Below are 10906 nucleotides of genomic sequence, written 5' to 3' on the forward strand. Positions count from 1 at the left end.
TTCCAGGTTCTTGTCGATCTTGTAAAAAACGGCATAATTCACTTTTACATATTATTAAAGAATGTGAAAATTCTAGCAATAGCGTTCCGCCTGATCAATCGGTAGTAATGTCCGTCTTGTCTTCTACTAAAGTGTTGTTGTGTACAGCCAAGGTTTTAGTATCTAATCCCATAACGAACAAATCTATTACAGTGCGAGCTTTACTTGACTGCGGGAGTCAGTCTTCTTTTATAACCGAGTCGGTCCAACAAAAATTAAACTTGACTCCTCAGCCTTCAAACGTTAATATACTTGGTATTGGTAATGCTCAAGTTAACCTAAATACGAAAAGATGCATTTTACAATTGCAACCTATAAATAGTTCTTTCAACGTCACAATGACTTGTTTAGTTTTACCTATAATATCCAGCAATTTGCCAAAGATATCTTTTGATTACAAAGACATAAATTTGCCTAAACTTGAATTAGCGGATCCTAGTTTTAACGAACCATCCCCTATTGATATGCTCATTGGCGCTGACTTATTCTGGGACCTAATAGGCTCAGAGCAGCGCCGTCTAGGGGACCAAACCAAAACCCCTAATCTACGTAGCTCTAAACTTGGTTGGCTCGTTGCTGGCCCCCTACCTAATTTACCTAAAAATTCTATACCAAATAATTTATCAATATGTCATTTCTGTCTAAAGGATGATAATTTTCCTAATAATTTATCTATAGATCAACATGAAAACTATAATTTTGAAGAGGCCTTGTCAAGATTTTGGGAATTAGAAAGTTTTCCCCACAATAAGCCCTTGACTCAAGAGGAAAAACTATGCGAACAGCATTTCCTTTCCACTACTACGCGTTTAAGTGACGGTCGATTTTGCGTCAGTTTACCACTCCGTGATGACCGAGACTGTTTAGGTGATTCTTATCAACTAGCCAAAAAACGGTTTTTAAATTTAGAAGCGCGGTTTAGAAGGCAACCAGAGCTTAAAAAAGCCTATTCTGAGTTCATACGCGAGTATGACGAGCTTCGTCACTTAAATGAATCTAAAATACCTAAACCTATTAATTCATTCTTTCTTCCCCATCATCCTGTAATCAGAGAAAAGAGCGAGTCAACTAAATTACGTGTCGTGTTCGATGCATCGGCTCGTTCTACGTCAGGTTTATCAGTGAATGACTTACAAATGATAGGGCCTACAATACAAGATTCTCTTTTTAATATTTTAATTCGCTTCCGCCAATATAAATATATATTATCGGGCGATATAGAAAAGATGTATCGTCAGGTTAGCTTAAAAGAGTCAGATCGTGACCTACAACTTATTCTATGGCGGGAAAACGAAAATTACCCTTTACGTACTTTACGTTTAAATACGGTGACATACGGTTTTTCCAGTGCGAGTTTCTTAAGTACTAGATGCATCTGGCAGTTGGGCGAGGAATGTGACGACGACAAAATAAAAAATATAATACAACAGGATTTTTACTGTGACGATTTGCTTACAGGATCTGACTCCGTCGCGGAGCTTCGTCACATTCAGCGTGCTGTGTCAGATGTACTGACAAAAGGTTGTTTTCATCTAAGAAAATACCGTTCTAACGTTCCCGAGTTGTTTATGTCCGATTCGATAAATCCAGAAGAAGGTAACTTAATTATCAGTAATTCTACAAGCACTCTGGGTATCGGCTGGTCTCCTTCTTCAGATGAATTAAATTTTCAAGTTAATTTTTCCCCGCCTGAGAACATTACTAAAAGATCAATTTTATCTACTACATTTAAAATATTTGACCCTCTTGGATTGCTATCCCTATGTACAATAAAACCAAAAATTCTTATTCAAAAACTATGGCTTCTTAAAATAGGCTGGGATGACGAGATCCCTCAAGATATTCTTGCCACTTGGCTTAAATTTTCTAACCAACTGCACTATATTTCATCTCTCAAAGTACCAAGACTAGTTTTAATCCAAAATTCTAAAATAGTTGAAATGCATTGTTTTTGCGATGCTTCTCAGCAAGCCTACGGAGCCTGTATTTATATTAAGTCTATTGACTCAAATAATAAAGTTCAAGTTAATTTAATAACCGCCAAGGCACGAGTTTCCCCCTTAAAGGCGACTACAATTCCAAGATTAGAACTATGTGCTGCGTTGCTTGGAGCACAACTCAGCAATTCAGTTACTAAGGCTTTGCGTCGTTCTGTCGATCGACATATATACTGGACGGACTCAAGCGTGGTCTTAGGCTGGCTAAGGTCACCCAACAAAACTAAAACTTTCGTTGCCAACAGAGTTGCTGCTCTAGGAGAACTTACTCAATTGTCTCAATGGCGTCACGTTCCTACCACCGAAAATCCCGCTGATCTCGCGTCTCGAGGTATAGACCCACGAAATATAGTAAGCTGTCATCTTTGGTGGCATGGCCCTTCCTTTCTTTTGCAACCCGATCATCTATGGCCTCAAGAAATTTCACCCGTTTTCGATTTGCCAGAGTTGAAGACGGTTTCTACTTTGTCAGCGGAAATAATAACGACATCTCCTGTGATAGATTTTAAAAGATTTTCTAAATTTCGTACCTTACAACGTACTTATGCAAGAGTTATTAGATTTTTACACAACTGCCGTAATTCTAACAATAAACTAACTGGCTGTCTGGACGTGGATGAACTCAATAAATCCCTACAGTTCATTATCACCCAAGCTCAGAACGAATCCTTTTCTAATGAAATTATTAGGTTAAAGTCTAAAAAATCTCTTTCAACAAAGTTATCTCTCTCTTCCTTAAACCCTTTTCTTGACTCGGATGGACTGCTTCGAGCAGGAGGTAGAATCGATTCTTCCGCCTATTCTTACGACAAACGTCACCCTATTATTCTAAAGTCTGACCATTTATTAACAAAACTTTTATTTCAAAATGAACATGAGCGTCTTTTACACGCTGGACCCCAACACGTTCTAGCTTCAATTAGAGACCGCTATTGGCCTCTTGGTGGCCGCAACTTGGCAAGAAAGGTAACTCGTAACTGTCTAGTTTGTCGTCGTTTCAAAGGTACGACGATGAGTAACATAATGGGCGATATGCCTAACGAAAGAGTTGAGCCAGATTTTCCATTTAATACCGTTGGTACTGATTTCGCTGGACCGTTCTTGATCAGTGATCGAAAGGGCCGCGGATGTAAAATAACTAAATGTTATTTGTGTATATTTATATGCTTTCGTTACAAATGCGTTCACTTGGAAGCCGTCAGCGAATTAAGTAAGGATGCTTTTATTTTAACACTAAAACGATTTATAGCTCGCAGAGGTTTACCTAAACTAATTTACTGTGACAACGGTAGGAATTTCGTTGCCGCGTCTAAAGAAATTTCATCTTTTTTACAGTCAAATATTGACACTATTCATGATTATGCAGCTCTTCGAGGTATCGATTTTAAATTCTCACCTGCATACGCTCCTCACTTCAACGGTTTAGCCGAGGCTGGAGTAAAATCCGCTAAATTTCACATTCGTAGGGTCTTAGGAAATAGTCATTTAACCTTTGAGGAGCTGACTTCTTTGTTTGCTCAAATCGAGGCTATCCTAAACAGCCGACCCTTGTGTCCCCTCAGTCCCTCGCCTAATGATTTCCAACCTCTCACCCCGGCACACTTTTTGATTGGCAGGCCGCTTACTTCGCTACCGTCACCAAGCTTCCTGGACTGCAACGCCAATCGACTCAGCAGGTTTCAGCACTTAGAGCAAATAAGGCAACACTTCTGGAAACGTTGGACTAACGAATACATTGCGGAACTACAACAACGTTCGAAGTGGCGCGCTGAATCAAGACATTTGAAGATCGACGATCTTGTCCTTGTAAAGGAGGACAATGCACCTCCATTATGTTGGCGCCTCGGTCGAGTCAACAAGTTGTATCCTGGTCCTGATGATGTCCCTCGTGTCGCTGACGTCGTCACTTCTCAAGGGACCGTGCGAAGGGCACTCAACAGACTATGCTTTCTACCCTCCTCGGAAGAAGACCTGTCTTGAAGGCTATCGCCTTCAAGGCCCCGGAGGATGTCTGCGCCAAACTTGACACCTAGCCGAGCGGCGCGGGGGCGACGTCACTCAACTTCAAGCACTCACTCTTTCATTCTCGCAATTCTCGCACTCAAGCGCACACATGTCGCACTACTAATGTACTTCTTCTAATTAAACGCGAATCTAAGATATTTCCAACAGTTTTTTATTTTCTTGTTCTGTACTGAACAGTCCCAATATAGCCTGCATCGGACCAGCGGTTAGGTGATTGTGTCATGTACACCAGTAGAGTGCAGCCATCAATCTGTAATTCGACGTTATACGCAATGAAAGTTCTATGTGTGATTTTTTTTGTAACTGATTGCCACTGTTTGCCTTGGGGAGGCACTTACAGCTTCACCGGGCTTGCGGTGGCCTAGCTCAGATGGCGCTTAGCCTGAACCTTGTTTAAGAGTAACTAAGCTCGAGAGCTCCCTCAGGAACCTCGGGCTCGGGCTGTTACTTCGTTATTACCGGATTGGGGTATGTGTGAATACGTTCGATACTGGATGCCAGTAAGCCAGTAAACTTACCCTTGTAGTTAGTTGAGTGATTGCTACAATTACAATGACCATATCTATCACAATTATTTAACATTGGTAGAGCCAGCCTTAGCTGCTGCATTCGCTTGATCTGTGAGACCACGACCACAAAAAAGACAGTCGTTGCCGCGTTTCGCCTGTCTCCAATTACTAATCATATTTCCCTTCTCCTTTCCATCTTTTTTAAGTTCCGACAAAATCACCAATAGAATAAATATCACGTTCAGATAATAACAATCAATCTCAATAGAAGCGTCAATAGCCTCATGGTTAAGGATACAGGTTTCCGACCACGAGGTCGGGATTTCGAATCCCGCCATTCGACTATTGTCGTAAACCATATCCTAGCACAAGCCTAGAGCTTAGTTGGAATGGTTAAAGAAATATAAGTACATTTTCAAAAAAAATCTGCTAATATTTTGAATACAAAAAAAATGGTCTGTATTTAGTTATATTTCATCAATTGACTTGTAATTAATTACCTGAAGTGACTTAAATATTATAATTGTTTTTATAATAATAAAAAAAACTCTTGTAATGCTTTCTTAACATGTCTGTGAACTTTGTGCCATTACAATCAATAGTTACAGAATGAGAGCTATACAAAATTAAGTAGGAAAGACAACAAATATTAAAAGCAAACTGTATTACATGTACGAGTAGATTACCACCATCGAAACATGTGTACAACATTTAGTCGTCCCTATACTATTTAAAAAATAACGTACGAGTAATTTAATTTAGTACCGAAGTTCCGACTTGCTTGTTTGGCCACCAAGGTTTCGGATGAAAGAAGATTGCATGTAGCTGAAATGCGTATACTAAGATGGATGTGTGGTGTGACAAGAAAGGATAAAGTTAAAAATGTGTATATTAGAGGAAGTTTGAAAGTAGCGCCAGTGATCGAGAAATTGAGGAGTAAAAGATTAGCGTGCTTTGGACATGTTATGAGGAGGGATGATTATGATATAAGCAAAAAAGTAATGAGATTGCATGTGGATGGCTCTACAAGGGTAGGGGAAGACCAAAAAAAGTATGGAATGAATGTGTGAAAGAGGATATGCGTAAGAAGGGGGTAGACTCGGATGTGACGGCTGATAGAGATGTATGGAGGAGTAGTACATACTGTGCCGAACCTCGATAGGGATAAGGGCAGGTTGATGATGACCGAAGTTCCGAATTAAGGCCTTTGTTTATAATGGTAAGGAAACCATAAATTTTAGCAATTTTTTTTTTCAAATTTTTGTACACTCTTTCCTATCTCTCGTAAGCGTTACAAATCTCATCATCTAGACTTCAAATTTCGACACAGAGAAACCACTGATGCTGTTTCCATTGATATAAAAGAAAAAAGCAAGCTCAAACAATTGATGAAATAACACCGAAAATTGTTCTAAAGTAAGATTCCGCTACGACAATCAAACCAGAAGGCGTAAAAGTTTTTTCTACAATTTTTTTTTTCAAAAACAATATTCATTTCTATAGGATACAAATAGACTACTTGCTTATGTTTCCTCTAACCTAGATTCTTTTCCTAATCTGCAGGGTTAGACAAAGTGGATTCTATAGCGAACTTCAAAATTGTATATAACTGACACGCGACAATCACGTGACTTAATCAAAGTTATTCTCAGTTCTATATATTTTTGAAGTTCGTTAGGGATCGCTTCGGATCGAATGCACTTTGTCTAATCCCTCTGATTTATTACAGTCAAATATGAATAAGTCTCAAGTGACATCGTGACGTCGTACAATGGAAACTTGTTATATTACAGTAAGCGTGCATTAAGCAGTGACTCACAAGTCATTAGACGGTCCGTACTCATGCATTATGGCAACGTCAGATCACCTTTTCGTTTCGAAATAGACAGCGTGCTGTAAATGTGGTAATTTAGGAGAAAATTTTAACAAAAACTATTCACGAAGTTTTTTCAATACAATGAAGACTTGTTTAATAACCTTAAGCAAAACTTTTAACTGTACACTAAGTAAATTTTCAAGTAAACGTTAAAATACTCTGAATTTGGCACACTGAGTTAACCCCCAGATGCTCCCCTACTCGTTTGCCCTTTATTTCATATAATACAAAAAAAGTAGCTAATAGGATTATTGTTTACTAGTGGTCACTCTCGACTTAGTCGCACGCAGAATTTAAAAAAAAGTAGGCTATAATATGGCCACGTATATCAACTACCTTCCCGTCTAATGTCCGTCCAAATCGGTCCAACAGTTCGACCTCCACACCCCAGGTTACGGATAAAATAAAAAAAAAATGGTTTTTCGTTACACCAACGCAAATACATTACGTATACGAAATATGTTTGTTTTCGATATAGACACTCCACTTTTATCTTATTTACTTGATAACTTAGGTTAACTCCCCAACGACTTGACCGATTCTCATGAAATTTTGTGAGCATATTGAGTAGGTCTGAGAATCGACCAACACCTATTTTTAATCCCGCGGGAACGGAGTCGCGGGCGACAGCTAGTTAATCTATAGATTAGTTGAAATTTATTAAAAATCAAAGTTTGCCATTATCATAAAATCTACAAAATATGCTACAGTTGTCTATAATCTAACAAGAACAGTGGAAACCCAATAATTACTTAGTAACACATACACATTTTTCTAATCTGAGAGCAATTATTTGCATTGACTTTCAAAATTTTGAACACTGCATACAAAAAGTGCAATCTCGTTCTAAAAATACTGACAAATTATACAAAAAACAAACAACAATTGTCCGTCTACGGAGACAAGTTTTTTTGACAGATTTTTTAATACATATTTCCTGTATCATTGTTGTTATAATCAAAATTACTTTGTAACATTTAACAGAGGTTTAAAATTGTTCGTCATCGGCATAAAAGCGTTCATCGTTTTTTTCACAATAACTTTAGTGTTTTTTTTTATTTATTTACAAACTTACTGTCACCCAGGCTTCGTCCACGCGGAATTAAAAAAACTTAAAAAGTAGCCTATGTGTTCTTCCAGACAGTTTTCTACATTTGTGCCAAATTTCAGCTAGATCCATTCAGCCGTTCTGGAGATACCATGTATTAAACATCCATCCATCTAAACATTCGCATTTATAATATTAGTAAGAGTAATATATAATACTAGCGGACCCGACAGACGTTGTCCTGTCTACACGTCTTTAATTCGAATATTATTTAAAATTTGACACTGCGATGGTAGCGCCGTCTGTCGGATCCAATGTAAGACATTCCAAAATCAACAACTACTAATAAATTAAAAATTAATTAAAAAAACATTGTCCAGCGGACAAAATTGTGAATATAAACCATTCCCAGATCCCCTTGAACAAACACAAAAAATTTCATCAAAATCAGTCCAGTTGTTTGAGAGAAGTTCAGTGACATACACACGCACAGAAGAATTATATATATAAAGATAATGAAACGGAGAATACAAAAAAATCACTTTAAACGGTTCTTTCTAGGTCACGTAGCAACGATTTTTTGTTGCTATCTTACTAATATTTTTTTTTACGTTTTATAAGCTAGCGCTTGACCACGATCCCACCTGGTGAAGTGGAGATTTGGTCGAAAGATGGTACGCGCTAGCTTAGTAAGTGCCTATAAATGCAAATGTTCAGATGGATGGATGTGTACTAGAAAGTATCTCCAGAACAGCTCCATGGATCTCGCTATATCGGCATAGAAAGAACTAAGTCAAAAACAACTCATAGACTACGAATAGTTTTTTTTATTTCGTACGGATTCGCGGGCGACAGCTAGTTACATAAAAGTTCTTTTCAATTGAAATTTGATTAAGAAAGTTTATCTCCCAAAATATTTCTGTGCTAATTATTATATGAGTTAGTTACACAAATCTTGTAATTAGTTAAAGCAAAATGCGTGACTATGTCTAATTGCTTTTGCAATCAAAATAATTAATCACTAACGCTAAGAAAAGTAAGTCTCAGATTAAAAATTAAAAATCATATGTTTCAATATTTAAATAAAAAAGTTTTGAAATTTTGATTTAAATAAAAAATACGCAGAAAATAAGAAGAAAAATTGATTTTAAAAATAATCGTTTTTTGATTTTAAAAGTTCTGGAACGTTTTTTTAGAATTGCTGTCTTTTGAAAACATAAGGTAGACTTATTGCTGCTATATATGAAATTAACGTTTCTATTCAAGATTTTATCGTTGGTTTCTGAGACCTGAACCTCTATATGAAACTAACGTCATCCCATTCCGTTGTTTTAAACGGTGATTTTGGTGTCGAAAACCCACGGTTAATCGTTTAGTTGCTTTCAGTATAAAATTATTTTTTTATTATATTCTGGAGAAACCAATTTCAGTTGGAATAAGCAAAATTTAAAGAAATCATCCAACAATCATGTAATGCGCAATGATTTTCATTCTTATAATTACAAAATCATTTCCGGACGAAATATGCGGCTGTATCTGGCCACTATTTTTTCCTCTAGAGGTAATTTTAAGGAGAAAAGCATATAAACAGTTTTAACCCAAATCTCCCCCCAACTTGTATAAACCGCGTTCATACTGCGTGACGAAATAATATAAGGAACGGACGCATCGCAAAAGACGCATTCGAATCCGGGCGGTTGCACTATATCGACCATAGACTGAAATAACTTTTTTATTATTTTTTTTTAATCCATAAACACGTACCGTACAAGTGACAGTGTGGAGATCGTTGAGAATTTGGCTTGTGACTTGGTTTTCAATTTCAAAGGTGATTACATTTTTTCTTCTTTTATAGTTATATGGTTTTTTTAAACGTGTACTGTGTAGTGCTTTGTTTCGGTAAGCTTTTTGTTATAAGAATATCGTGCATATTTTTAATTCATTTTTAATTAAAACCTTCATGCAGAGTATAATTATTTAAAGAATTTAAAATAGCTAAACTTAGAAAACTATTATACAATTTTTATTTACATTTTTGTTTTCTTTTGAGATCAAACTAGAAGCTATTTATTTTCTTATTGCGATTACCAAAGACAACAAAAAACTTTGTGCATTTTACTTAAATTTTTTGGTGACTTTGGTATTGAGTGTAACAAAATAACAGTTACTTATTGAAAATTATTTAAGAATATTATAATTTTTAAACATCATTACTGAGTTATGTATTCGTTTAAAACAATGTCAATTAAAAACCACACGAGCGTGATCGCACGTAAAAATATTATGAGTCATCGAGGTCGATGACTTTCGCGGAGAAATTGCATCCAGTTAACCAGTTGAAGCGATACTTTTATGCAATTTATCGATTCAATATCATCAAATTCATATTTCTATGTATTTTATATTCTCGCCTTTTAACTTGACCTAACAAAAATTAGTAAAGATTTTGAATTTGACAAAACAGCGAAGTAATCGCTGCCAATGGACACTGCACTTGCAGATTGCCTACCATTTATCAAAAGAAGACGGGATTAACAAAAAAATAATATTTCCTTTCCTATGCGTTCCCACCCCAAACACTTCCCTTTTTCCATCGTTACATTGAACGAAAAGGGTGGAAAGGGGAACGGTTAGATGTGCTAAGATTGGTTACAATTAAAGTTAACATTACCTCAAGTTTTTTTTAATCCTGAACCATTTTCCAACAATGCTTGTTTGCTGATTTGAAAAACAAGATACTCGTTATGTTATGACTCAATTTATCTTGTTTCAAATCTCATACGCAATTGCTGCTATAAACATGTTTTTTACTTTCATTTCTCGCACGCATAACAACTGATTTCCTTTTAAATGTTAAATAACTTAATTGTGTTCGTGTACATTGCATTCACCGTGGAAACATATGTTGCACACATTTAAAAACATAATTATTAAAATATCGATTTATCGTGGTTCGATCTGAACAGACATAGACTTAGGAGATAGACAAGACATGACAAGACATCTACAGTATGACAAGGATCCTGTGTCTCTTGCTTGTCACCATTAAGAGCGCTTATAGACTAGAGCAGTCTTTCCCAAAGTGGGCGATAACGCCCCCTTGTGGGCGCTGCAGGTCTCAAGTTGCGGGTTATAGTAAAAGTTTCGTTTAGAATTCTCCGTTAATATACATATATAGGTCACAATAATAAATTAGTTTAATTTGAAGTTATAGTGGTTTTTAAATATGTGAAAATATGGGGGGCGCTAAAAAAATATTTATTCCCAAAGTTCGCAGTAGACAAAATAAGTTTGGGAACCACTGGACTAGAGCAATTCAGTTTCTATGCCTACTGGGTCAAAGTTTATTTTTATATAGAGTATTAGTGTGAATTACATTTTGAGTAAATATAAGCCAATTACGAGTTAAGTA

General features: G+C 36.5%; 2 protein-coding genes across 2 annotated transcripts in view; both read left to right on the forward strand.

Moving 5' to 3' along the window:
• The first annotated feature begins 2281 nt into the window (after nt 1-2281).
• Nucleotides 2282-4102, forward strand: LOC106118039 (uncharacterized). The gene has a single exon (XM_013312597.1). The coding sequence runs from the start codon at nt 3048-3050 to the stop codon at nt 4014-4016; it is 969 nt and encodes a 322-aa protein (XP_013168051.1). The 5' UTR covers nt 2282-3047; the 3' UTR covers nt 4017-4102.
• A 5118-nt stretch (nt 4103-9220) lies between these two features.
• The window catches only part of LOC106117701 (alpha-tocopherol transfer protein-like), a gene marked incomplete in the record, with an annotated part of 8931 nt that continues 7245 nt past the window's right edge, over nt 9221-10906 (forward strand). Inside the window, 3 exon segments of the mRNA NM_001312053.1 lie at nt 9221-9323; nt 10600-10610; nt 10613-10616. Coding sequence (NP_001298982.1) covers nt 10600-10610; nt 10613-10616 — 15 coding nt within the window.

The sequence above is a fragment of the Papilio xuthus genome, unplaced genomic scaffold, assembly GCF_000836235.2.
Source record: "Papilio xuthus unplaced genomic scaffold, Pxut_1.1 DF827679.1, whole genome shotgun sequence".
In the NCBI taxonomy this organism is placed as follows: domain Eukaryota; kingdom Metazoa; phylum Arthropoda; class Insecta; order Lepidoptera; family Papilionidae; genus Papilio; species Papilio xuthus.

Bases quoted from the DNA above. Each gene is read 5' to 3' on its own strand.
- LOC106118039 (XM_013312597.1), top strand. From the start codon at position 3,048: ATGAGTAACATAATGGGCGATATGCCTAACGAAAGAGTTGAGCCAGAT.